At 37.5% G+C, this 26,354-nt stretch overlaps 2 protein-coding genes across 2 annotated transcripts in view; both read right to left on the bottom strand.

Annotated features, from left to right (window-relative positions):
• tmem184a (transmembrane protein 184a) overlaps positions 1–21,464 on the bottom strand; it is a 47,833-nt gene extending 26,369 nt beyond the window's left edge. The window contains 2 exon segments of the mRNA XM_034190787.1: positions 9,574–9,792; positions 21,119–21,464. Of these exon segments, the coding sequence (XP_034046678.1) occupies positions 9,574–9,792 (219 nt within the window). The 5' untranslated portion in view covers positions 21,119–21,464.
• An 838-nt stretch (positions 21,465–22,302) lies between these two features.
• On the bottom strand, positions 22,303–26,109 carry psmg3 (proteasome (prosome, macropain) assembly chaperone 3). Its single transcript, XM_034190138.1, has 3 exons — positions 25,965–26,109; positions 24,929–25,155; positions 22,303–22,985 (listed from the first exon to the last, which is right to left on the bottom strand). The coding sequence occupies exons 2-3, from the start codon at positions 25,145–25,147 to the stop codon at positions 22,833–22,835; spliced, it is 372 nt and encodes a 123-aa protein (XP_034046029.1). The 5' UTR covers positions 25,148–25,155; positions 25,965–26,109; the 3' UTR covers positions 22,303–22,832.
• Positions 26,110–26,354: the final 245 nt, after the last annotated feature.

Here is a 26,354-nt window from a genome sequence, read left to right as displayed (position 1 = left end):
AAACAAGGAAGAAAACTGAAAGGGACAAACGTATTCATCAATGAACATCTCACCAAACGGAATGCCGACATCGCCAGGAAAGCACGCTTCTTGAAGAAACAGGGAAAAATCCAGCACACATGGACTTCAAACTGTAAAATATTCATCAAACTGAACGGATCACCAGAACAAGCAAAAGTCATGGCAATAAGGAACATCGAGGAGCTGGACAAATATGAACAATAGTGTTTCTTAAAGCGAGGATCTGGACAAATATGACCAATAAGGTATGAGGACACAAACACATCACAACACCATGACACAGACCAGAGGAACCTATTCATCTACTACCTATTCATCTACATCTGGAGACAAGAAGGATATAACTCAAAGGATTGCTGATCATGGAAAAGTAGAACTGAGAACATTTAAATACACAGACCACAATGTACTGGACTTGGAGCACGATATAGACCCGGACAATAATTTCTTCTCAAATATCAATGACAGTTGTTGCTATTATACAGATGAACAGTTTAATCGGATCATTAAAATGGATAACAAATTATCAATAATCCATTTCAACAGCAGAAGTCTATATGCAAACTTTAACAACATTAAAGAATATTTAAGTCAGTTTAAAAAAATATTTAACATAATTGCTATATCAGAAACATGGATCAATGAAGATAAAGGAATGGATTTTGAACTGGATGGATATGAATTTAATTGTGTAAACAGAAAAAATAAGAGTGGAGGAGGAGTGGCTGTGTATGTGGATAAGAACATGGATTATAAAATAGTAGACAATATGACAACTGTGATTGATAACTTATTAGAATGTATAACTATTGAAATATGTGAAGAAAAAAGCAAAAATGTATTAGTCAGCTGTATATATAGAGCACCAGGATCTAGTATTGAAACATTCACTGACTGTATGGGAAAAATGTTCTCAAAAACTAATCAAAAAACTGTGTTCATTTGTGGTGACTTAAATATTGATCTGCTCAATCCAAATAAGCATAAAATAACAGATGAATTTATCAGTATAATGTACAGTATGAGTTTATATCCAAAAATCACCAGGCCAAGCAGAATTACATCCCATAGTGCCACCTTAATTGATAATATATTCAGCAATGATATTGAGAATAACACACTGTGAGTGGATTATTAATCAATGACATTAGTGATCATCTACCAGTTTTCATCGTTTATAATAGAAACCATCGGCGGAATCAGCCAGAGGAGAAAATAAAATACAGGCGAGTGCGGACAGAGGAAAACATGAACACACTAAAGAAGGATTTACAGGAGCAAAACTGGGAAAAGGTATACAGTGAAAGTGATGTTGATAGTGCATATGAAACTTTTTTACAAATATTTACATCATTATATGATAAAAATTGTCCAATTAAACAAGACTACAGAAAACAAAAAATCCAAGCTCGACCATGGATGACGAAAGGGTTACGAAATGCATGTAATAAGAAAAATACACTGTATAGAGAATTCATAAAACTAAAGACTAAAGAGGCAGAAAATAGATATAAGAAATACAAAAATAGATTAACTAATATTATACGGGTATGTAGGAAGGAATATTATAGTAACATATTATATAATAACAAAAACAATATTAAAGGAATATGGGATATATTAAATAGCATTATCAAAAATGGTAATAAAAAACAGAGTTACCCTCAGTATTTCATTGATAATAATGTCAAGAAGGAAAATAAGGATGAGGTAGTCAACGGTTTTAATAATTTTTTTGTAAATATTGGACCAAGCTTGGCAGAAAAAATTCCCGATTCCCAACCTGAGGATTGGGATAATAATCTCATAGAAAGAAATCCCTGTTCAATGTTCCTCACAGCAGTGGATGGAAATGAAATTATAGACATTGTGAATAATTGTAAATATAAAACATCTACCGATTTAAATGAAATTGATATGGTGGTGGTAAAACAGGTCATTGAATGGATTGTAGAACCATTAACATACATCTGTAACTTATCATTTCAAACCGGAAAATTTCCCAATCAAATGAAAATAGCTAAGGTTGTGCCGCTGTATAAGACTGGGGATAGACACCACTTCACAAATTATAGACCTGTTTCTTTGCTTCCACAATTTTCCAAATTATTAGAAAAGTTATTCAATAATAGATTAGACAAATTCATAAATAAACATAAATTACTTACTGATAGTCAATATGGATTCAGAGCACATAGTTCAACATCACTTGCATTAATAGAATCAGTTGAGGAGATTACAAACGGCATAGACCACAAATGACATTCAGTTGGAATATTTATAGACCTTAAAAAGGCTTTTGATACAATTAATCATGACATATTAATCAATAAACTTGAACAGTATGGGATTAGGGGGTTGGTGTTGCACTGGGTGAGAAGCTACTTAAGTAACAGAAAACAGTTTGTGAAGTTGGGGGAATATACATAATGATGCTTGGACAATGCTTGTGGCGTCCCACAGGGGTCAGTATTGGGTCCAAAACTGTTTCTAATTTATATAAATGATATTGTCAATGTTTCCAAAATATTAAAATTAGTATTATTTGCAGATGACACAAGCATTTTTTGTTCAGGGGGGGATTTGCAGGAGTTACTGAGGAGGATCAGTATAGAAATGGGAAAATTGAAAATATGGTTTGACAGAAACAAATTATCATTAAACTTAAGTAAAACAAAATACATGTTATTTGGCTATTGTAATACAGACATACAGGTTCAGTTACAAGTCGAGGGGGTAGATATTGAAAGGGTACATGAAAATAAGTTTCTGGGGGTGATAATAGATGATAAGATAAACTGGAAGACTCATAAAACATATACAAAGTAAACTGTCAAGAAGCATTTCAGTTCTAAACAAAGCGAAACATATTCTGGACCACAACTCACTCCGCATTCTTTACTGCTCACTGGTTTTACCATATTTACAGTACTGTGCAGAGGTATGGGGTAATACTTATAAAGGTACAACACAATCACTATCAGTAATGCAGAAAAGAGCTATAAGAATTATTCATAATACTGGCTATAGAGATCATACAAATCCACTATTTTTACAATCCAAATTCTTAAAATTCACAGACTTGGTTCATTTTCAAACAGTACAAATTGTGTATAAAGCAATAAACAATTTACTTCCAGCAAATATTAAAAATATGTTTTTTAACAGATCAGGGGATTACAGTCTGAGGGGGAAATTTAATTTAAAGCATCAGTGGGCACAAACAACATTAAAAGGTTTCTGTATTTCTGTCTGTGGGGTGAGGATGTGGAACAGATTGGGAGTGGGGCTCAAGCAATGTCCAAGCATGAACCAGTTCAAACAGCGGTACAAAAATATGTTTTTTTCTGGGTATAGGGAGGAGGAAGGGTAATGAGGGTTAGGGTGTTTTTGTTTTTTGCTTTGGCTTGTAAATATATAGTATTTTGTATGTAAGTAGGTATGTGTAGGTGTATATTTATGTTTGTGTATATATATATGTGTATATATGTATATGTGTATGTATATGTATGCTGATGTATGTATGTATATATGTATGTGTATGCTCAACAAAAATATAAATGCAACACTTTTGGTTTTGCTCCCATTTTGTATGAGATGAACTCAAAGATCTAAAACTTTTTCCACATACACAATATCACCATTTCCCTCAAATATTGTTCACAAACCAGTCTAAATCTGTGATAGTGAGCACTTCTCCTTTGCTGAGATAATCCATCCCACCTCACAGGTGTGCCATATCAAGATGCTGATTAGACACCATGATTAGTGCACAGGTGTGCCTTAGACTGCCCACAATAAAAGGCCACTCTGAAAGGTGCAGTTTTATCACACAGCACAATGCCACAGATGTTGCAAGATTTGAGGGAGTGTGCAATTGGCATGCTGACAGCAGGAATGTCAACCAGAGCTGTTGCTCGTGTATTGAATGTTCATTTCTCTACCATAAGCTGTCGCCAAAGGCGTTTCAGAGAATTTGGCAGTACATCCAACCAGCCTCACAACCGCAGACCACGTGTAACCACACCAGCCCAGGACCTCCACATCCAGCATGTTCACCTCCAAGATCGTCTGAGACCAGCCACTCGGACAGCTGCTGAAACAATTGGTTTGCATAACCAAAGAATTTCTGCACAAACTGTCAGAAACCGTCTCAGGGAAGCTCATCTGCATGCTCGTCGTCCTCACCGGGGTCTCGACCTGACTCCAGTTCATCGTCGCAACTTCGCACAGCCATTGAAGAGGGGTGGACCAACATTCCACAGGCCACAATTGACAACCTGATCAACTCTATGCGAAGGAGATGTGTTGCACTGCATGAGGCAAATGGTGGTCACACCAGATACTGACTGGTATCCCCCTCCCAATAAAACAATACTGCACCTTTCAGAGTGGCCTTTTATTGTGGGCAGTCTAAGGCACACCTGTGCACTAATCATGGTGTCTAATCAGCATCTTGACACGGCACACCTGTGAGGTGGGATGGATTATCTCAGCAAAGGAGAAGTGCTCACTATCACAGATTTAGTCTGGTTTGTGAACAATATTTGAGGGAAATGGTGATATTGTGTATGTGGAAAAAGTTTTAGATCTTTGAGTTCATCTTATACAAAATGGGAGCAAAACCAAAAGTGTTGCGTTTATATTTTTGTTGAGTATATATTGATATCGGTTTAGGTGTGTAGGAATCTATGTGTATATGTGGCAAAGGGTATTACTGGTTGTGGGGAAGAAGGGGTAGGGATAAATAAGCTGATGCTTCACCCTACCCCTTTTCGGACATGTTGGGTACACAGTAGGAACTTTTGTTGTTGTCTTTACTGATCTATCTTGTAATTGTTGTTGTATCAAATGTTCGAAATAAACAGTTTTCATTCATTCATTCATTTTCATTCATAATTAAGCAGCAGGAAATATCTGCTCCACAAGGGTTGCAGGGTGCAAATGGGCTCTTTTAATGTCCCGCATTAAGTGGGGGTGTTTCGTAGTCTTATGATGAAATCATCTAATCAGATCGTGATCCGTTTTCCTCTTTATGGACGAGATGTGCCACAACCTGGTGCACGGTAATTCAGACGTTTACTGCTGAGGAACCAGATTCGGCACGCAACACGTGTGTGGAATTAACAGCCAGAAAAGACATAACGCTGGAAATGACAGTGACAGGTATGATTAACGCTGGTGGCAACCACTGTATGAAGATTGTTTTTACTGACAAACGTGCAGCTGGTTCAGCCTATGACCTGCCTGCGATCTGTCACCTTGCACTACTTGCGTATTAAGGTAAGTGGATTAACTGTTTGGTCTCTCCTTAATTGTACTGTTGTTGAGCAAGATTAGATGTGGACTGTGGCAAAGACATGTGACTTCTCTTTTTCAGTTCTGTGTGTGATTAGTGTCTGTACCATGTCTCTGTATCACAGCACAGTTTGTTACACATCTTAAGGATTTATTATCAGCGTCTACATTTTCATTTTAAACTGTTTCCTGTCCTGACCCCCTGTGAGAACTGAATCCACACCTTCAACTGAGCTTCACAGATCCCCAAGGAACATGAAGAGAGAAAAGTAGCATTAAAATACGGTACAAATCAGAGTCATTTAAGAATAGTTTGTATGAGCAGTATCAGTTGTACAGTAGGAGAACATTTTGGCCATGTGGAGAGTTTCTCTGTGCATGATTCCTGCACACGGGTGCCTCAACATTGAGGATTTCAGCAGCTGGAGAAGGTAAAGGGGACCCCCCCACCTAGAGATAGTTACTTGGAGAAGTGCAGATGGACCAGCTGTCTGCCTGGGTGGTTGCCATCCAGGACCTGGAGCAGTCCCACGGTGAGGTGGATGCGGCTACGTATGGCACCAGCGCATGCTCCCAGATTTGACGTGCCTTCCAGGTGTGGTTAATTTTTGAATTAATTCAGTTTTATGTTTGCGACGTTATGTGTCGCTGTGCACAGAGTGCACGTGTACTGTAAATGAGTGAAAGCGTTTTATGCTCTTTTATGCAGAGTGAGACAGTGCTGACTTTTGATGGCCACAAACACTTTCCGGTGACTGACTGCATCACTGAACCACCTCTGCCCCTGAACCTACAATCACATCTTGGTAGTTTCATTTTAACTCCACTGTGCTGATGTACTGAAGCAAAAATGACAAATTGTGTCACTATCAAAATGAATATGGACCTGGCTGTATATAATCAGCCACTCTCATCAGAGGAGGACACATCAAGATGGATATTCAGAAAAAGGATGAGTAAAATGACCAACTACAACATTAAAATCTTCATAAAAAAATACTGCAAAATGCTGCAGTGATAATCTCAGTATCAACTGATTTCCATAATATCATACTGCACCCTGCTGCATTCTCTGCAAATGATAAAATTGTAATGATAAGCCATCATCAGCACACAGTGGGTAACTCACTGACAATAGAAGAATGCTGATTTACGTCAGAGATGGAATGTCTGTGGGTAAAGGTGACATACGCTGAACTAAACACTCATCCTTCTGCCCACACAGAGCGGCCACTACTGTAGTCACAGACAAGTCCTTCTTTCTAACATTCAAACAACATAATGTGAAGAACAACATACAAATAATAATGTTTGAGTACAATAGTATGCAAATTTGCATGAGCTGAAAGACAGAATGTTCCATTTTTTAAGGAATGAAAATATTCTTTCCATTGCATGAATGGAAAACATTCATTATTTAACACACCTAAATAGATCATAGTCAAGAAGAGGTCCACATGCTATAGGTGGGTTCCTCATATCATGGATGCATTTTTACGAAAAAGTAGTGAGCTGGAGCCTGATTAGCTCACAGACAGACACTGAGACGTGCTAACAACAGTCCCACGGTGTGAACTGTCCATTTAGTGGGTAAACTGACAAATGGTTAATATTAACTTAATGACATCTAAATAGATCATAGTCAAGGCAAAGTCCACGTGCTATAGAAAGCTTCCTTATATCATTTTTACAATGGCGCGAAATGCATGGAACTGTAACGAACGGTAAATGGAACCAAATTGCACAAGAAATTATGTCACTTGTACAGTTTGTCAATACAATAAGATAAATAATCTCTGCATGACATACAATCCACCAATCAAATGACAAGAATCTATTCAGGTGTTAAGACATCATCAAAATAAATATTAAAGGGAATTAAAGGAGATGTTCATCTCTTTACAACCTATAGGCTCTATTTTAGGAAGCTTTGTGGGTCATCTTTTCACTTACAACAATAATTAAATTAATCTGTGCATTAATTACTAAGAATGCATAGCAGTGGCAACCAGACATTAAGTGGATAATTAATGTTACCAGGACTGTGTAATAAGAACTCAAAGTAAACTGTGTCTTGCTGCTATTGAACAGGCCAAAAACATCACGAGGTGTCCACCTCCACGGACAGTTTCGGCACTCAATTTGTAACCACTCACAGTGGAGCCCAGAAACAGAGGAGAGCTAGACTAAGGTAAGACACTAACTGTCAATTTAAAAGTTTATTTACATTTAGTGAGGAAAACTAGCACACATTTACCTCCACATCGAAATGGTTCGTGCAACCAAACATTTCTAATGACATTTTCACCTGCCTGGTGGTGACAAGAAATGGTTTACTCAGAGTTATCATTGCTTGGTCCAACAACATTAATTAGCCTGTTAGCTTCTGCTTGCCGTCACAATGTTTCCGTTCTAAAATAATGCTGCTATTAAATTCTTTTTTGTCCCAAATGAAAAGATAACCTTTAAAACACCTAAAAAAAAATAAAGGCTGAGTTGTAATTTAACCCAGAGTTCACCTTTAATAAGTAGTGTGCCCTGAGACAATGAGTGCTTTACTTTAGTCAACGCCTCTGCAGATGTCAAAAATTGCAGAATATTTCATTTCCAAATATTTCTATTTATTCAGACTGCCATGCAAAAAGCCTGTGTTGGCCCCAAATGATGCAATGATTTTGGTTTTGACAGCGTATCCAGAAAGTATTCACAGTACTTCACTTTCTTGTTATGTTACAGCCTTATTCCAAAATTGAGTAAATTCATTTTTCCCCTCAAAACTCCCCCATAATTAGAACATTAAACAAAAAAAAAATTTTTTTTGTACATTTATTAATAATAATAATAAAAAAACCCTAAGAAATTACATGTACATAAGTATTCACACACTTTGCTCAATACTCTGTTGATGCACCTTTGGCAGCAATTACAGCCTCAAGTCTTCTTAAATGATGCCACAAGCTCGGTGCACCTATCTTTGGGCAGTTTCGCCCATTCCTCTTTGCACCACCTCTCGGGCTCTGTCAGGTTGGATGGGGAGCGTCGGTGCACAGCCATTTTCAGATCTCTCCAGAGATGTTCAATGGGCTTCAGGTCTGGGCCACTCAAGGACATTTACAGAGTTGTCCTGAAACCACCTCTGTGAAATTTTGTCTGTGTGCTTAGGGTCATTGTCCTGCTGAAAGATGAACCTTCACCCCAGTCTGAGGTTGAGAACATGCTAGAGCAAGTTTTCATCCAGGATGACTCTGTACCTTGCCACAGACATCTTTCTTACAATCCTGCCGCTTAAAAACATCCCCACAGCATGATGCTACCACCAGCATGCTTCACTGTAGGGATGGTGCCTAGTTTCCTCCAACATGACATCTGGCATTCACACCAAAGGAGTTCAAACGCTGTCTCGCCAGACCAGAGAATTTTGTTTCTTATGGTCTAAGAATCCTTCAGGTGCCTTTTGGCAAACTCCAGGTGGGCTGCCATGTGCCATTTACTAAGGAGTGGCTTCTATTTGCCCACTCTACCATACAGGCCTGATTGGTGGATTGCTGCAGAGATGGTTGTCTTTCTGGAAGGTTCTCCTCTCTCCACAGAGGAATCCTCCCGTCCTGACAGAGTGACCATCAGGTTTCTTGGTCACCTCCCTGACTAAGGGCCTCCTCCCCCGATCACTCAATTTAGCTGTGCGGACAGCTCTAGGATGAGTCCTGGTGGATCCAAAGTTTTTTCATTTAAAGATGATGGAGGCACTGTGCTCATTGGGACCTTCAAAGCAGCAGAATGTTTCTGTACCCTTCCCCAGATTTGTGCCTCGAGACAATCCTGTCTCAGAGGTCTACAGACATGCTTGGTTTGTGCTTTGACATGCACTATCAACTGTGGCACCTTATATGAAGACATGTGTGTGTCTTTCCAAATCATGTCCAATCAACTGGATTTACCCCAGGTGGACTCCAAATAAGCTGTAGAAATATCTCAAGGGTGATGAGTGGACCTGGGCTCAATTTTGAGCTTCATGGCAAAGGCTGTGAATACTTGCGTACATGCGAGTTTAATTTTTTTTATTTTCAATAAATCTGCAAAAATCTCAAACTTTTTTACATTGTCATTATGGGGTATTGTGTGTAGAAGTTTGAAGAAAAAAAATCAATTTCATCCATTTCAGAATAAGGCTGCAACATAAAATGTGGAAAAAGCGAAGCGCTGTGAATACTTTCCAAATGCACTGTATCTGGGACTTTTGTGACTTTATCTCACCTGATGGCAAGTGATGAGCAAAGCAGACCAGACGGCGATCCCTGAGAGGGCCTGAGCAGCCACAGTGTTTAAAAACATCCGGTCTGGGACGATTGACCCATTCTTTGTCCGAATGAGGGTCACGTTGGAGACGTCCGACATGTCCATAATTGGTTCAGTCAGGTGGACAAATGAACCATTTTCAGCTGCTGAATCCATGTCTTCCAAAGAACTGTTCATTTAAAAACATAAAATGTTAATGTAGGGTCTGAAGAAAAAGAAATAATTATATAAATAAATAAATAAATAGATAACGTCATCTCATGTAAAAATTACCTTGCTATAACATTTCCTTAAAAGGTTCAACAATAAATTTGCACAACAAATGAAACCAAAACAAGATTTTGATAACAGGAAATACTAAAAGATTATTGAGATGGAAAAAAGGTCAGCACTTTAATCAGGGAAAGGGGATCTTTGAATTAATGCCCTTTATTCACGGGTGGAATGTTTTAAACACTGGGCAAAAACCATCCTGACATATTTTATATGTACAACCCCTGGCAATAATTATGGAATCACCAGCCTCAGAGGATGTTCATTCAGTTGTTTAATTTTGTAGAAAAAAAAGCAGATCACAGACATGACACAAAACTAAAGTCATTTCAAATGGCAACTTTCTGGCTTTAAGAAACACTATAAGTAATCAGGAAAAATAATTGTGGCAGTCAGTAACGGTAACTTTTTTAGACCAAGCAGAGGGGAAAAAAAAATATGGAATCACTCAATTCTGAGGAATAAATTATGGAATCACCCTGTAAATTTTCATCCCCAAAACTAACACCTGCATCAAATCAGATCTGCTCGTTAGTCTGCATCTAAAAAGGAGTGATCACACCTTGGAGAGCTGTTGCACCAAGTGGACTGACATGAATCATGGCTCCAACATGGGAGATGTCAATTGAAACAAAGGAGAGGATTATCAAACTCTTAAAAGAGGGTAAATCATCACGCAATGTTGCAAAAGATGTTGGTTGTTCAGTCAGCTGTGTCTGAACTCTGGACCAAATACAAACAACATGGGAAGGTTGTTAAAGGCAAACATACTGGTAGACCAAGGAAGACATCAAAGCGTCAAGACAGAAAACTTAAAGCAATATGTCTCAAAAATCGAAAATGCACAACAAAACAAATGAGTAATGAATGGGAGGAAACTGGAGTCAACGTCTGTGACCGAACTGTAAGAAACCGCCTAAAGGAAATGGGATTTACATACAGAAAAGCTAAACGAAAGCCATCATTAACACCTAAACAGAAAAAAACAAGGTTACAATGGGCTAAGGAAAAGCAACCATGGACTGTGGATGACTGGATGAAAGTCACATTCAGTGATGAATCTCAAATCTGCATTGGGCAAGGTGATGATGCTGGAACTTTTGTTTGGTGCCGTTCCAATGAGATTTATAAAGATGACTGCCTGAAGAGAACATGTAAATTTCCACAGTCATTGATGATATGGGGCTGCATGTCAGGTAAAGGCACTGGGGAGATGGCTATCATTACATCATCAATAAATGCACAAGTTTATGTTGATATTTTGGACACTTTTCTTATCCCATCAATTGAAAGGATGTTTGGGGATGATGAAATCATTTTTCAAGATGATAATGCATTTTGCCATAGAGCAAAAACTGTGAAAACATTCCTTGCAAAAAGACACATAGGGTCAATGTCATGGCCTGCAAAAAGTCCGGATCTTAATCCAATTGAAAATCTTTGGTGGAAGTTGAAGAAAATGGTCCATGACAAGGCTCCAACCTGCAAAGCTGATCTGGCAACAGCAATCAGAGAAAGTTGGAGCCAGATTGATGAAGAGTACTGTTTGTCACTCATTAAGTCCATGCCTCAGAGACTGCAAGCTGTTCTAAAAGCCAGAGGTGGTGCAACAAAATACTAGTGATGTGTTGGAGCGTTCTTTTGTTTTTCATGATTCCATAATTTTTTCCTCAGAATTGAGTGATTCCATATTTTTTTCCCTCTGCTTGATCTAAAAAAGTAACCGTTACTGACTGCCATAATTTTTTTTTCCTGATTTTTTTTATAGTGTTTCTTAAAGCTAGAAAGTTGCCATTTGAAATGACTTTAGTTTTGTGTCATGTCTGTGATCTGCATTTTTTCTGCAAAATGAAAAAACTGAATGAACATCCTCCGAGGCCGGTGATTCCATACTTTTTGCCAGGGGTTGTATATACGATGTGTGTGTGTGTGTAAAAACATATTTGAAGTCTGTCTAAATGAAATATTCACATAGGATTTAACAAGTTCAAAAATAGTTCTTATATTGGAATCTGCATTGTATCAAAGGATCACACCTCTTTAGTAGGTGTTGGAGTCAAAATCAAAAACAAATCATTTTTCATATCTCTCGAAGTGGACACAATCAAACAGAGATGAGTTTTTGCCACAGTTTTTGAAGTAGGTGTGAGAAACTGATAAAGACAGTTGGACAATTTAATAAACTTTTCCACAATTACCTTTTGTCACATTGTTTTTGCCACATACTGGAAAGTACAGCGTTCCTACATCCCATATGTTTTTGCCACATACTGGAAAGTACAGCGTTCCTACATCCCATACATGTGGGTCCATGTTCTTGAAATTAACATGCTTGTTAACAAAATTTTGTTACAATATTTAAGTATTCTTATGTGATATTTTAGTTTTAGAGAGATTTCAAATATGTTTTGCTTTTCAATGTATTTTCACCAGGAAAAACTGTAAAAGCTGTTTTTACCAGGTTTTAACGTCTGAAATCTTGTGGCCCCATTTGTCATAAATCACACTGAAATGTTTGCAATCATATGACTTTATTACTTCTATTTAAAAAAGAGGGTTTCATGAAATACTCTCAAACAGTCAATCAATTTGCGTATGGTGACAATTTGCCTTCTCCCCATACTTTGCTTTTGTTACATTATAAATAGCTTGTAAATCAATCTACAATGAAACAATAGGTGCCAATGGTAGCACACCACATAAGTGGTACACAGTGAGTATATGATATTTAATAAACTTATACCATGACTTCAGAGGACTTCTCCCAAAATTTTACAAGTTTTCATCAGTTTTAGATGCTTGTTTTATAATAAACCTAATTCTCCTGTACTGAAAACAAAAGGTTTGTTTTAAATAATTTACATCTGCGCAGCTGAAATGATTAGACAGTTTAAATTTAGATTTACAGATTTCTGTAACCTATGTAACAAGTTCATATGCAAATTCCTACTCGAGCTTAGGGGTGTGTAATATATTAGATCATGAACTATTAAAATGCCTGCACAATCTGCCTTCACAGAAAAATCATTACTATCATACCGCAATACACAGTCTACCAAAATGCAGTTTAAGGCTCAATCTTAGATTTCTTCCCCATCCTCAGGTGCTCCAACCAAACATGGTGTAACATACCTCATACTTCCTATTTCTCAAGCAATATACAGGAGGCGGTCAAACAAACAAATAAAAATAAATCAAACATGATTAACATGGAAATGAGTTGCATTTTCCAAAATAAAACAATGCAAATGATAGTTATTTGCAGACACTGTAAAGATAAGGCTTGCACACTGGACAGCAATACAACAAATTTCTTTAAAAGCCTCCTGAAAAATGAACATGTGTAAACACAAAAGTGCAAATATCTCTAGACATCAGAGCACAATTATTTGCCTTTATGCACATCTTGATATGGCGTGCTACCACTGTAAGATGCTTCTTTCAAATCGACCACCCGGTTTAGAAGGTGTTGCACTTACAATGTCAATATATCATGATGCTCACTTAGTAATTTAAGTTTAGTAGACAGGGACAAACAGTAGGACTCCTCTGCCCCGATTTGGGCACAGACTTCACAAAGCCATTTTTGAGTGAAGACAAAATAAAATATTGCTACTAGTATAAAGATAAGGAGTTTGTTCATAATAATACAGAATAAAATGATGACATTAACAATGTCATTATTTTATTGCATTTTGTATGTGAAAAAAATATACCTTACTATCTCACTGTTATAAGAGCGCAAAGCATATTACCTTTGAAACAAGTACTCATTTTGGGACATTTATGCAAATGTGTGTTGGTAACTGAATGCCAAATGAAACCATCTGTACCGGGGTTAAAAAGTGGTTTGATGTACCACTAGCAAGTTATGATGGCACACAAGGTGGTCAAAGAGGGGGAATTTTTGTTAGATCCTTTATATTTTGAGGTTTTAAAAAAAAATAAAATAAATAAATAAAATAAATTGTAATACAAATACATTTATGACAAAGCATTTGAATGCAAGCTTGAAAGATATTGGTAGAATTTATTGTTATGACTAACTGGTAAATTCACAAATGTGAAAATAACAGATTAACTGAAAGTGTTAGTTGCAGCCCAATGAAATATGTCAGGTCTTTTTGTTCCCAGGAAGAGGGAAAGTTGTATGCAAGATTTTCTTCCATATTTTCTCCAAAAATACCTTTCTACTTTTCTGCATGTTGCAGCTTTTATATGTTGGGAATTTTAAAGTTTTGAAAAACAAGTTTTTATGACAGGATTTAGGATTTATCATTACAATTTGTTGTCTTACAGACATAAAGACATGGATGACCTCTAATTTCCTGCTTTTAAACTCAGATAAAACTGAAGTTATTGTACTTGGCCCCACAAATCTTAGAAACATGGTGTCTAACCAGATCCTTACTCTGGATGGCATTTCCCTGACCTCTAGTAATACTGTGAGAAATCTTGGAGTCATTTTTGATCAGGATATGTCATTCAAAGCGCATATTAAACAAATATGTAGGACTGCTTTTTTGCATTTACGCAATATCTCTAAAATTAGAAAGGTCTTGTCTCAGAGTGATGCTGAAAAACTAATTCATGCATTTATTTCATCTAGGCTGGACTATTGTAATTCATTATTATCAGGTTGTCCTAAAAGTTCCCTGAAAAGCCTTCAGTTAATTCAAAATGCTGCAGCTAGAGTACTAACAGGGACTAGAAGGAGAGAGCATATCTCACCCATATTGGCCTCTCTTCATTGGCTTCCTGTTAATTCTAGAATAGAATTTAAAATTCTTCTTCTTACTTATAAGGTTTTGAATAATCAGGTCCCATCTTATCTTAGGGACCTCATAGTACCATATCACCCCAATAGAGCGCTTCGCTCTCAGACTGCAGGCTTACTTGTAGTTCCTAGGGTTTGTAAGAGTAGAATGGGAGGCAGAGCCTTCAGCTTTCAGGCTCCTCTCCTGTGGAACCAGCTCCCAATTCAGATCAGGGAGACAGACACCCTCTCTACTTTTAAGATTAGGCTTAAAACTTTCCTTTTTGCCAAAGCTTATAGTTAGGGCTGGATCAGGTGACCCTGAACCATCCCTTAGTTATGCTGCTATAGACTTAGACTGCTGGGGGGTTCCCATGATGCACTGTTTCTTTCTCTTTTTGCACCACTCTGCATTTAATCATTAGTGATTGATCTCTGCTCCCCTCCACAGCATGTCTTTTTCCTGGTTCTCTCCCTCAGCCCCAACCAGTCCCAGCAGAAGACTGCCCCTCCCTGAGCCTGGTTCTGCTGGAGGTTTCTTCCTGTTAAAAGGGAGTTTTTCCTTCCCACTGTAGCCAAGTGCTTGCTCACAGGGGGTCGTTTTGACCGTTGGGGTTTTACATAATTATTGTATGGCCTTGCCTTACAATATAAAGCGCCTTGGGGCAACTGTTTGTTGTGATTTGGCGCTATATAAAAAAAAATTGATTGATTGATTGATTGAATTTGAATGGATAATTAATCACTCATGGTTAGTGGTTGGGTGAAGCCATTTATTGTCAAACAACTGTGTTTACTTGTTTTAAAAAATCACTCTGACAACAGAAACTAACCAAATAACATGGATCAAAAGTTTACATACCCCGGATCAAAAGTTTACATGCCCCAGTTCTTAATACTGTGTATTGCCCCCTTCAACATCAATGACAGCTTGGAGTCTTTTGTGGAAGTTGTGGAGGGTCTTTATTTTCTGTGACGGTAAAGCTGCTCATCCTTCTTGGCTAAAAGCCTCCAGTTCCTGTAAATTCCTGGGCTGTCTTTCATGAACTGCATGTCTGAGATCTCACCTTATTCTGCTATAGCCAATGACAGGTCAACTTAGCCTTGTGTTTTCTATCATTGTCATGTTGGAACATCCAAGTGCACCTCATGCATGGCTTCTGGGCTGATGAGTGCTAATTTTCCTCCAGTATTTTCTGATAACATGCTGCATTCATTTTGCCATCAATCTTGACAAAGTTACCTGTGCCTTTGTAGCTCACACATCCCCAAAACATCAGCAATCTACCTTCGTGTTTCACAGTAGGTATGGTGTAGCTTTCATCATAGGCCTTGTTGACTACTCTCCAAATGTAATGTTTATGTTTGTGGCCAAAAAGTTCAATTTTGGTATCATCACTCCAAATTACGTTGTTCTCTGTGTTATTTGGCATATTGTAATGGGGATTAGGCATGTGGAGATTAAACACCACAAATCGGTATCTAGATACAAACGTGTGTGATGTGAGTTGTTCATTCAGTGTGCATTGTTTCAAATGATGGGTGAAATCGTGATGCATCACTCGCTGCATGCTTGCATCAATTTGTTTTTTTCTGAGGCACACTGAATGCACCATTCCTGCTTCGCATTTTGTTCTGAACATGGGCAGAAGCCAGAAAGCACATTTCTATCACAACAAAATGGAGGTCCGCAAACGGTTGTAGATTTTGGACGCACAGAAAACATTTAAATTAGGCATTTGGAGATACTTTGGATGTTTTACAAAAGATGAGAACCTTTACAAGACGCAGGTCGTGGCTAATGCCGTGCTGCTAAACCATATGGCCGCTGTTGCGCCACTCAGATTCCTCAGATTATAAATCGAGCTCCAGCAAAACTGGTGAGAAAATTCAATTTCATTTATATAGCGCCAAATCTCAACAAAGTTGGCTCAAGGCACTTCACACAAATAAGGTCTAACCTTACCAACTAAAGAAAATACATCTCAAATTACATTTGGCAAGGCGGTACTCTGTCAATGAGTGACTCACTTTAAGTCACTCCTTGAGAGTGATGATGTCTTACTGTTTATGTTCTGACACTGTGATGAAGCAGGTTCCACATGAGGGAACCGATTTCTGTTCGTAATGTTGAATGTGGTAAATTTGCTAATTATAAGGAGTCAAACAAATCCTCTGCCTCTAGTAGAATCAGAAGAATACTATAGTATCATACTGAATTGCAGCTTCTTACTTTCTATTTAACTTTTTGGTATAATTTCTTTGCAACATGTTGAATCGCATTGTACCGCACCAAGTTGCATTGTGAGGAATTGAACTGCCATCAACATATCAAATCACATCAAATCTGGAACAGGGGTGAATTGTATCGCTATATGTATCGTATTGCTGGTAGGATATCGAGGTGCATATTGAATAGTTGTCAGTGATTAGATTCACATGCCTAATGGGGATACTTTGTGGCATTTCTGTAGTAATGGCTTTCTTCTGGCGACTCGACCATGCAGTCCATTTTTCTTCAAGTGCCTCATTTTGCATCTTCAAACAGTTACACTACTTTATTTCAGAGAGTCCTGCATTTCAGCTGAACTTATTTGTGGGCTTTTCTTTGCATCCCAGTTTTCCTGTCAGTTGTTGCTGAAATCTCTGTTGGTCTACCTGATCGTGGTTTGGGTCCAACAGAATTCCTCATTTGCCACTTCTTAATTACAGTTTGAACGCTGCTGATTGGCAGCAGCGTTAAGTCCTTGGATATATTTTTATATCCCTTTCCTGTTTTATACAGTTCAATTACCTTTTCCTGCAGATCCCCTGACAATACTTTTACCTTCCCCATGACTCAAACTTTAAAAATCAGTGCAGCACTGGATGAAAGATGCAAAGGTCTGTCAGGAGCACAGAAACTCATGGACCTTTTATACACACACACTGATTACAAGCAAACAAATCACAGGTGAGGATGGTTGCCTTTAGTAGCCATTCAAACCTGTTTGTGTCAACTTGTGTGCATGTTATCAGGAAAAATCACCAGGGTATGTAAACTTTTGATCAGGGTAATTTAGTTAGTTTCTGCCATCATTATGATTTAAAAAGAATAAACACACTTATTTGACAATAAATGGCTTCACACAAACACTAGCCATGAATGAAAAAAACTTTATGCGTTATCATTCATGTTCTCTGAAAAGTGGGCCAAAAAAAAAAAATCTGCCAGGGTACGTAAACTACCACCACTGTATGCTGGAGCTCTGACAGAGGGACTATCAGTTCTTGGTCACCTCAGTGACTACGGGCTTTCTCCTCCGGTCGCTCATTTTAGACAAGTGGCCAGCTCTAGGAAGCATCCTGGTGGAGTCAAACTTCTTCCATTTACAGTTGATGGAGGCCAGTGTGCTCATTGGGACCAAGCAGCAGAAATATTTACATACCCTTCTCCAGATTTGTCTTGAGATAATCCCTTCTCAGAGGCCTACAGAAAATTCCTTTGACTTCATGCTTGGTTTGTCCTCTGACATGCACTGTCAAGTGTGGGACCTTATATGTAGACAGGTGTATGCCTTTTCAAATCATGTCCAATCAACTGAATTTACCCCAGCTGGACACCAATTAAGCTGCAGAAACATCTCAAGGAGGATCAGTGATGCACCCGAGCTAAATTTGAAGCTTTATGGCAAAGGCTGTGAATACTTATGAACATGCGACTTCTTAGGGGTTTTTTTTTTTGTTTGTTTTTTACACTGAACAAAAATATTAATGCAACATCTTTGTTTTTGCTCCCATTTTTTATGAGTTGAACACAAAGATCTAAAACATTTTCTATGTACTCAAAAGACCCAATTCTATCAACTATTGTTCTGTCTAAATCTGTTAGTGAGCACTTCTTTTCTGAGAGAATCCATCCCACCTCACAGGTGTGGCATATCAAGATGCTGATTAGACAGCATGATTATTACGCAGGTGTGCCTTAGGCTGGCCACAATAAAAGGCCACTCTGAAATGTTCAGTTTTATCACAGCACAATACCAGATGTTGCAAGTTTTGAGGGAGCATGCAGTTCATTTCTCTACCATGTAGGAGAAATCAGTCCTTTGTGTATACAACCCCTGGCAAAAATTATGGAATCACCGGCCTCGGAGGATGTTCATTCAGTTGTTTAATTTTGTAGAAAAAAAAAGCAGATCACAGACATGACACAAAACTAAAGTCATTTCAAATGGCAACTTTCTGGCTTTAAGAAACACTATAAGAAATCAGGAAAACAAATTGTGGCAGTCAGTAAGTTACTTTTTTAGACCAAGCAGAGGGAAAAAAATATGGAATCACTCAATTCTGAGGAAAAAATTATGGAATCATGAAAAACAAAAGAATGCTCCAACACATCACTAGTATTTTGTTGCACCACCTCTGGCTTTTATAACAGCTTGCAGTCTCTGAGGCATGGACTTAATGAGTGACAAATAGTACTCTTCATCAATCTGGCTTCAACTTTCTCTGATTGCTGTTGCCAGATCAGCTTTGCAGGTTGGAGCCTTGTCATGGACCATTTTCTTCAACTTCCACCAAAGATTTTCAATTGGATTAAGATCCGGACTATTTGCAGGCCATGACATTGACCCTATGTGTCTTTTTGCAAGGAATGTTTTCAGTTTTTGCTTTATGGCAAGATGCATTATCATCTTTAAAAATGATTTCATCATCCCCAAACGTCCTTTCAATTGATGGGATAAGAAAAGTGTCCAAAATATCAACGTAAACTTGTGAATTTATTGATGATGTAATGACAGCCATCTCCCCAGTGCCTTTACCTGACATGCAGCCCCATATCATCAATGACTGTGTAAATTTATGTTCTCTTCAGGCAGTCATCTTTATAAATCTCATTGGAAGAGCACTAAACAAAAGTTCCAGCATCATCACCTTGCCCAATGCAGATTTGAGATTCATCACTGAATATGACTTTCATCCAGTCATCCACAGTCCATGATTGCTTTTCCTTAGCCCATTGTAACCTTTTTTTCTGTTTAGGTGTTAATGATGGCTTTCGTTTAGCTTTTCTGTATGTAAATCCCATTTCCTTTAGGCGGTTTCTTACAGTTCGGTCACAGACGTTGACTCCAGTTTCCTCCCATTCGTTCCTCCTTTGTTTTGTTGTGCATTTTCGATTTTTGAGACATATTGCTTTAAGTTTTCTGTCTTGACGCTTTGATGTCTTCCTTGGTCTACCAGTATGTTTGCTTTTAACAACCTTCCCATGTTGTTTGTATTTGGTCCAGAGTTTAGACACAGCTGACTGTGAACAACCAACATCTTTTGCAACATTGCGTGATGATTTACCCTCTTTTAAGAGTTTGATAATCCTCTCCTTTGTTTCAACTGACATCTCTCGTGTTGGAGCCATGATTCATGTCAGTCCACTTGGTGCAACAGCTCTCCAAGGTGTGTTCACTCCTTTTTAGATGCAGACTAACAAGCAGATCTGATTTGATGCAGGTGTTAGTTTTGGGGATGAAAATTTACAGGGTGATTCCATAATTTTTTCCTCAGAATTGAGTGATTCCATATTTTTTCCCTCTGCTTCGTCTAAAAAGTAACCGTTACTGACTGCCACAATTTTTTTTCTTGATTTTTTATAGTGTTTCTTAAAGCCAGAAAGTTGCCATTTGAAATGACTTTAGTTTTGTGTCATGTCTGTGATCTGCTTTTTTTCTACAAAATTAAACAACTGAATGAACATCCTCCGAGGCCAGTAATTCCATAATTTTTGCCAGCGGTTGTAAAGTGTCTTAGATCTTTGACTTCAGCTCACAAAAAAATGGGAGCAAAAACATAAGTGTTGCATTTATATTTTTGTTCAATGTATTTTTAATAAATTTATAAAACTCTCAAAAACAACAAAAAAACTTTTCACACTGTCATTATGGGGTATTGTAAGTTTGAAAGAGAAAAAAAAAGAAAAAAGAATTGCATCCATTTTGGAATAAGGCTGAAACATAAAATGTGGGAAAAGTGAAGTGTTGTGAATACGTTCTGGATGCAGTGTTCATTTGATCAAAAACTTTACTGTTTTAAAAGTGATAACCTACACAAACTTGCTGAAAAGCTGTACATGACCCTATGGACTTACAGGTCTAAATTTAAAACCATTTTAACACCTGTTCCTGTTGGAATGAATGAGTGTGGTCCTTATAACTATTCATGAATCCTATTATCACAGTCATTCTGCACTTAAGCGTCACTTTGTTAATGAACTTAGAAATGAAAAATTATTTTTTTAATCCCGACCTTTTTTTTTTTTTTTTTTTTAAGTTTTAGATAGTAGCTGGGACTTCTGTATATGTTTTACCTTTGGTATATATTTATTTATTGTATATGCCATTTTAGGTTATTATGTATCACCAGTTTTTTTTTTTTTTTTGCTTTCACGCGTTGTCCTGGGTTTTTCTACATGTTGTTTAAACAAAATAAACAGCTCACCTCGTCCAAAGGAGAACGAAACCAGCTTTATCAGGTGTCCAGGAATGAATTAACAGTTAATAAAACCTGCATTTAATCACAAATGGAACATTAACGGAGTTTCAATAAGCAGTACTTCCTTGTTTGACCTGGAAAATTGTTGAGGTCGAAGTCCACAGAGCTCGGCCGCAATAATAAAAAAATAACCCTCTCTAAGTCAACACTTAAAAGCTACGGCTCGACATAAAACCGACTCAAAGAAACCAGTGACTGGTCAAACTCAATGTAAACGACAGAAATTGGAATATATCCTCGAGCGACACTTGAGCAGCAGCGCGGAGATAAACAGGTTGAACGCAGGTGAACAGGCCACGTGACCATTGTGACGCATGACGTTATCACGTAGCCCTGACGGGGGAGGGGGAGGTATAATGTTTCAAGTTTAACTGATTAAAATGATCGCACTTTCCCAATCTTCCTCATTTAATAGTGTCAGTTGAAAGTAACATATTATAGCAATTATTTTTTACGATAAAACTGTTTCAGTTAAGATATTTTATAGGTTTAAACTTGCCGTGTTTGATTTGGCTCAAATGTATGCGTATACATATGGTGCTTTTATTAATCTCATGCACTACAGTCTAGTACAAAAGCTTTAAAATTTTCAAAAACTGCACAAATCGAATGTTTTAATAATTTGTCTTGTTTGTACGGATTTTTCAGAACGCTGTTATTCTACTAAATGTTCCACTGAAATGGGTCTGATCACTGCCAAACTACAAGGAATGGATGACGATAATAATAATAATGTTTGCGTTTTTAACTGAGCAAATTATGAATGTTATCAGCAAATTTTTGTACATTAACACTACATGAAGCACGTTTTCTCTCATGAAGGCGCTACAATTCCTTAAGTCAACCAGCATGTGGTGCTGTCACACTATATCAGCCAACTGCCTTGGGTCCTGGATGGCAACCACCCAGACAAACAGTACATCAATATCTTTCAAAACAAACCATTTCACCGCCATTAGCAGGTGAAACATATGTGTGCCCACTTGGCCTTCTCCGGCCAATCGGGTCGGGAAAATTTTGAAATTGGTGCTCCATGATAATGTAAGTGACAACTCATTTTCATCTCCCAAAATAACAATTCTGTCTCATTAATTCCAATTTTAAAAAAGTAAAAAGGTGAAAGTCTTGCCTGAAGGGACCAGACCAAGGACCCTTATAACATTTATTTTTAAGACCTCCTTAAACACATCTCCGTAATACAAAAACAATACAGTGTATTACAAATTAAAGCACACAAAGGCAATGTTTGAAAAGAAAAAGAAAATTATATAACTCAGGTAATACCACTCAAGGCCATCTGTTTTGCATACAACATGTTAGTCAAACATTCCTCAGTCTTAGAAAGTTCACACTTTGCAGTAAAATAATGTAAGTACAGAAGATACATTTTAAACATGGTCTTCCAGAATATTTCACTGTCTCGACAAATCTACAGAAGATGAAATTTAGTCTAAACACTTTTGGTTTTGAGACCGCCCTTGGACTTTCCAAAAAAAAAAAAAAAAAAAAAAAAAAAAAAAGTCATTATTATTGAGTCAAACTTTCAGCCAATAACAATAACAAAAAAAAAAAAAAAAAAAATTACAAAAATGTGGTGTTAGGGGTAAAGAGGAAATGTCATGTATACTGTTTCTTAACTTCAACACTCAATCTTGATATTCTACCAGACTTGGCAACTTTTGATGATCTCTTTCATCTGTTTTATTGCATCTATGGAGGAATCCTTCAGTGACAGTCCCAGTAAGACAGGTCTGTTTCCAGCTTCGTGTGAGACAAACGTGACCAGGTTTTTAGCACAAACGTGCATCAGAGCCTGAAAACAGGAGCATGAACAACACATTAGAATACTGTCAATGTGGTGTGCAAATTAATGACCAGCGGAGGCACAGTATTTCATTAATAATGCTCTTAAAGACAAACCTGCACTATTACCACCACTATTACCTTATTTTTGCACTGTTGTTCTGTGAATGCGTCCCTGTGCTGCTGTAACATCAAATTTCCCCATCCTGAGACTATTAAAAGGATTATCGTATCTTAAAGTTTAAACTATTAATCATACAAAAGTGTTTGAGATGTAACCTGGAAGAGTGGGAAATTGTAAATGGTGTCTTTTTTTTTAACCCAGCCTCACTAACCTAACAGAATGAATGCAGGTTTTTATAAACAATACTGTATTTCCAATTCAAAATAAAATGTTGCAAGTTGTCTTAAAAAAAAAAAAAAAAAAAAAAAAAAAAAAACATCTGCTTGTTTGTTTTTTGGTGCAATGACATATTTGGTAGAAATAATTTGTCTTTACTACACTGCAGTGTTGCAACACATTTTACAACAATCAAGTGAAAAATGTAATATATTTTTTGTAAAGGTTTTGCAATATAAGCAGCTTTGGGAGATTTGATAATACGTACAGCCCGACTCTCATCAGTTAGCTGATAATATTGGCCGACATGAACCCTTCACGAACATATGGGTACAGTGTTATTTTTTTACTGATGTCAAACTTTTATTTTCCAAAATAAATGTTGCAGAGAAACACTTCTTCAGCTGTTGGAAATGGTACCATTAGATAGTTGATCCAGCAAAGGGCGGTCCGCGAAATAGACAAGAAGTCTTTATGCAATTGCTGAGCAATACCACATTGTGAGCAAAACATCGAGACTGCCCATTTAAGTGAAAACCACGTGAGGGTAGCATGACATGCATTGGTTGGTTGCTCAAACAAAACAATCCAAGATGGCAAAATATGCTCCCAGGCAGCCATATTTATAAATCTGTTATTTTTTTTCTCTTATATTTGTTAAAATTAGAAAGAAATGAATGCATATCAGCAGATATATTGTTGTGTTGCATAATAAATATTTTACTCCCAAATATCAGTATCTGCCCCCCCCCCCCCCCCCCCCCCAAAAAAAAAAAAATCTGCATCGGTTGTACTCTAATAATATGGCTTGATGTTCTTTTAATGAATACCCTGATGTGTGATTGTAGAAGGTTATCTACCTGCAGCACAACCCAGTAAACTAGACAATCACAGAAACTGTGACCAGGCTGACATAACACCAAATTACATTACAACACATGACCAATCATGGCGTCATTCTGTGTGATGATGCCTCAAAACAGCATGTGATCCTGAGACCAATTTAGGATTTTTTGCACTCCTGAAAATGAACACGTCTGAAGGGCATTGCACTCTTCCAGTGTTGTAATGATGCTCTAAACCTGATGTCTCAGCTGCGTAGCAACCCTTTCCTCATATTCCATGATCCCTTCAACATGCATGATATACTGTTATGATTAGATATACTTTATTGATCTCACAGTGGAGAAATTATGAATAAGATAAAGTTTAATTTTTCTGATCCATAAAAACTTTGGAAATGTGAACAATGCTTCTGCTGCCAGACTTCTGGAAGGACTTTGTACACTTCCAGAAGTATTGCAAAGCTAAACAATCCCAATATGGTACTGATCCAATTCCAGAGTATTTCCAATTTGCATACTGTGCAAAATAACTACATCACCAACACAACCATGTACTTTATATGAACATCAGACTGAAAACTAGATGATTATGTAGAGCAGAAATAGATGATTCAGAAGAAATTCTAACAAATCACTGAAGGCCAGCCAGTCTCAACAAATTTCACCCCTGCTCTGTTAATCACAGTATGAAATGGGTTTTACTACCACAGACCTATCTGATGTATTGTGAACAATTAACATCACACCAACAATATTTATCCAACATACCTCATCTTTTCCCAGTAGTACTTTTGTGGAGAACATTGAGGTGGTGACATCATTAGATCTGGACTCAGGCGTGACAGATATCAATGTTCCAATTTTGCTGTACTGAGTGAGCACTATAAATATGTAATTGCTGAACTTTGTACAGACGACCTGCGTTAAAATGCCATTGACTTCTTTCTCCGTTTGTCTTGATGTGACGATGGGCTCAGCAGTGGACATGGTTAATTCTGGAGAGAAAGAACAAAAAGAAAAAAGAGGAATAAACTTATCACAAATATGGCATCGTAATTATTTGGTATTTGGTTTCCAACCCAAATCAGAAAAAGTTGACATGACAAACGCGTAAAAAAGAAAAAACGTCAGCAGGGTCTACACACTTGATTATGAAGTCTATTTTACTATTTTACTGATCAAAATATGCTTTTGATAATCCAGCTAGGCTTCTTAGTTGCTGAGAGATTAAAAAATAAATCGATTTCTATTTCTTAGGAGCACATATGAACCCAAGATCTTTCAGGTCTTCTGCCTTTAAGGCCCACAACAACACAGATTTAACATGCATACTGCTTACATTTCTTAATTATGAATCTAAATGAAGTCCAAGACATATTCAGTGACTTGGAAATGTTCATTTATCCATCTCCTGATTTGCCTCACAAAAACAGGCTGTAAAAGTTATGATTTAATATTTATATAGAGAAGAAATAGCCTCTGTCCCATGCGTTTGTTTTTTATGTGCTGCATATCGGCCCAACTTGTTCAGATTTAGGATCGTACAAGTTCTACGATCAGAAGTGCAACATGTAGCTCACTATATTATGAGATCACCCAGGGATGCAATTCATTCTAAGAGCTTTCATCAAAGATCAAAGTAAAACAAAACGTAAACAACAACGTAACTTAATAAACAGTGAGGAAGCAAAACACGAGGTTAGCAGCTATTAGCAACTGATAACAAACGCGACGGTCTCAATTACAACGAAAGAATGACAAGGATTTTCCTCCCCTCAAACGAACGCGTGTTAGAAACACTCACCTTTAAGTTTCTGCACAAAAAAGACTCTCTAATTATGCAATAAAACGCCACAACTTGAAAGGAACTTTCACTCAAGTTCCACCATGAAAACATATGCGTCATTCCGGGCACGCGTGGTGACGTCATTTGAAGAGAAGAAGGCTGCATTCCGATTTTAACCTGACAGTACCTCCTATGTCCTTTCCTAACCACTATTCCTATTGTGTCAAAGGCAATCAGCATCGCCTCATTCCTGCAAGATACGTTCTTTATCTTCTTCTTCTACTATGGCGTCACTGTTTAACGGCAGACGGCATCCTCATTGTTGCATTGCTGCCATCTTCTGCATCAGTCCATTACAGCAGTACTAAATCCTCTCCACGCAGTATCTTTCAAGTACTTAAAAAAAAA

This window comes from Thalassophryne amazonica, chromosome 16, assembly GCF_902500255.1.
Source record: "Thalassophryne amazonica chromosome 16, fThaAma1.1, whole genome shotgun sequence".
Lineage (NCBI taxonomy): Eukaryota > Metazoa > Chordata > Actinopteri > Batrachoidiformes > Batrachoididae > Thalassophryne > Thalassophryne amazonica.
The sequence above is the reverse complement of the archived record's forward strand: the minus strand, read 5'-3'. Positions and strand labels throughout refer to the sequence as shown.

Excerpts from the sequence above, each read along its gene's own strand:
- psmg3 (XM_034190138.1), bottom strand. The coding sequence starts at position 25,147 with ATGTCCACTGCTGAGCCCATCGTCACATCAAGACAAACGGAGAAAGAA. Across the intron at positions 22,986-24,928 it reads TACTACTGGGAAAAGATGAG|GCTCTGATGCACGTTTGTGC; the intron begins GTATGTTGGATA and ends TCCTGTTTTCAG.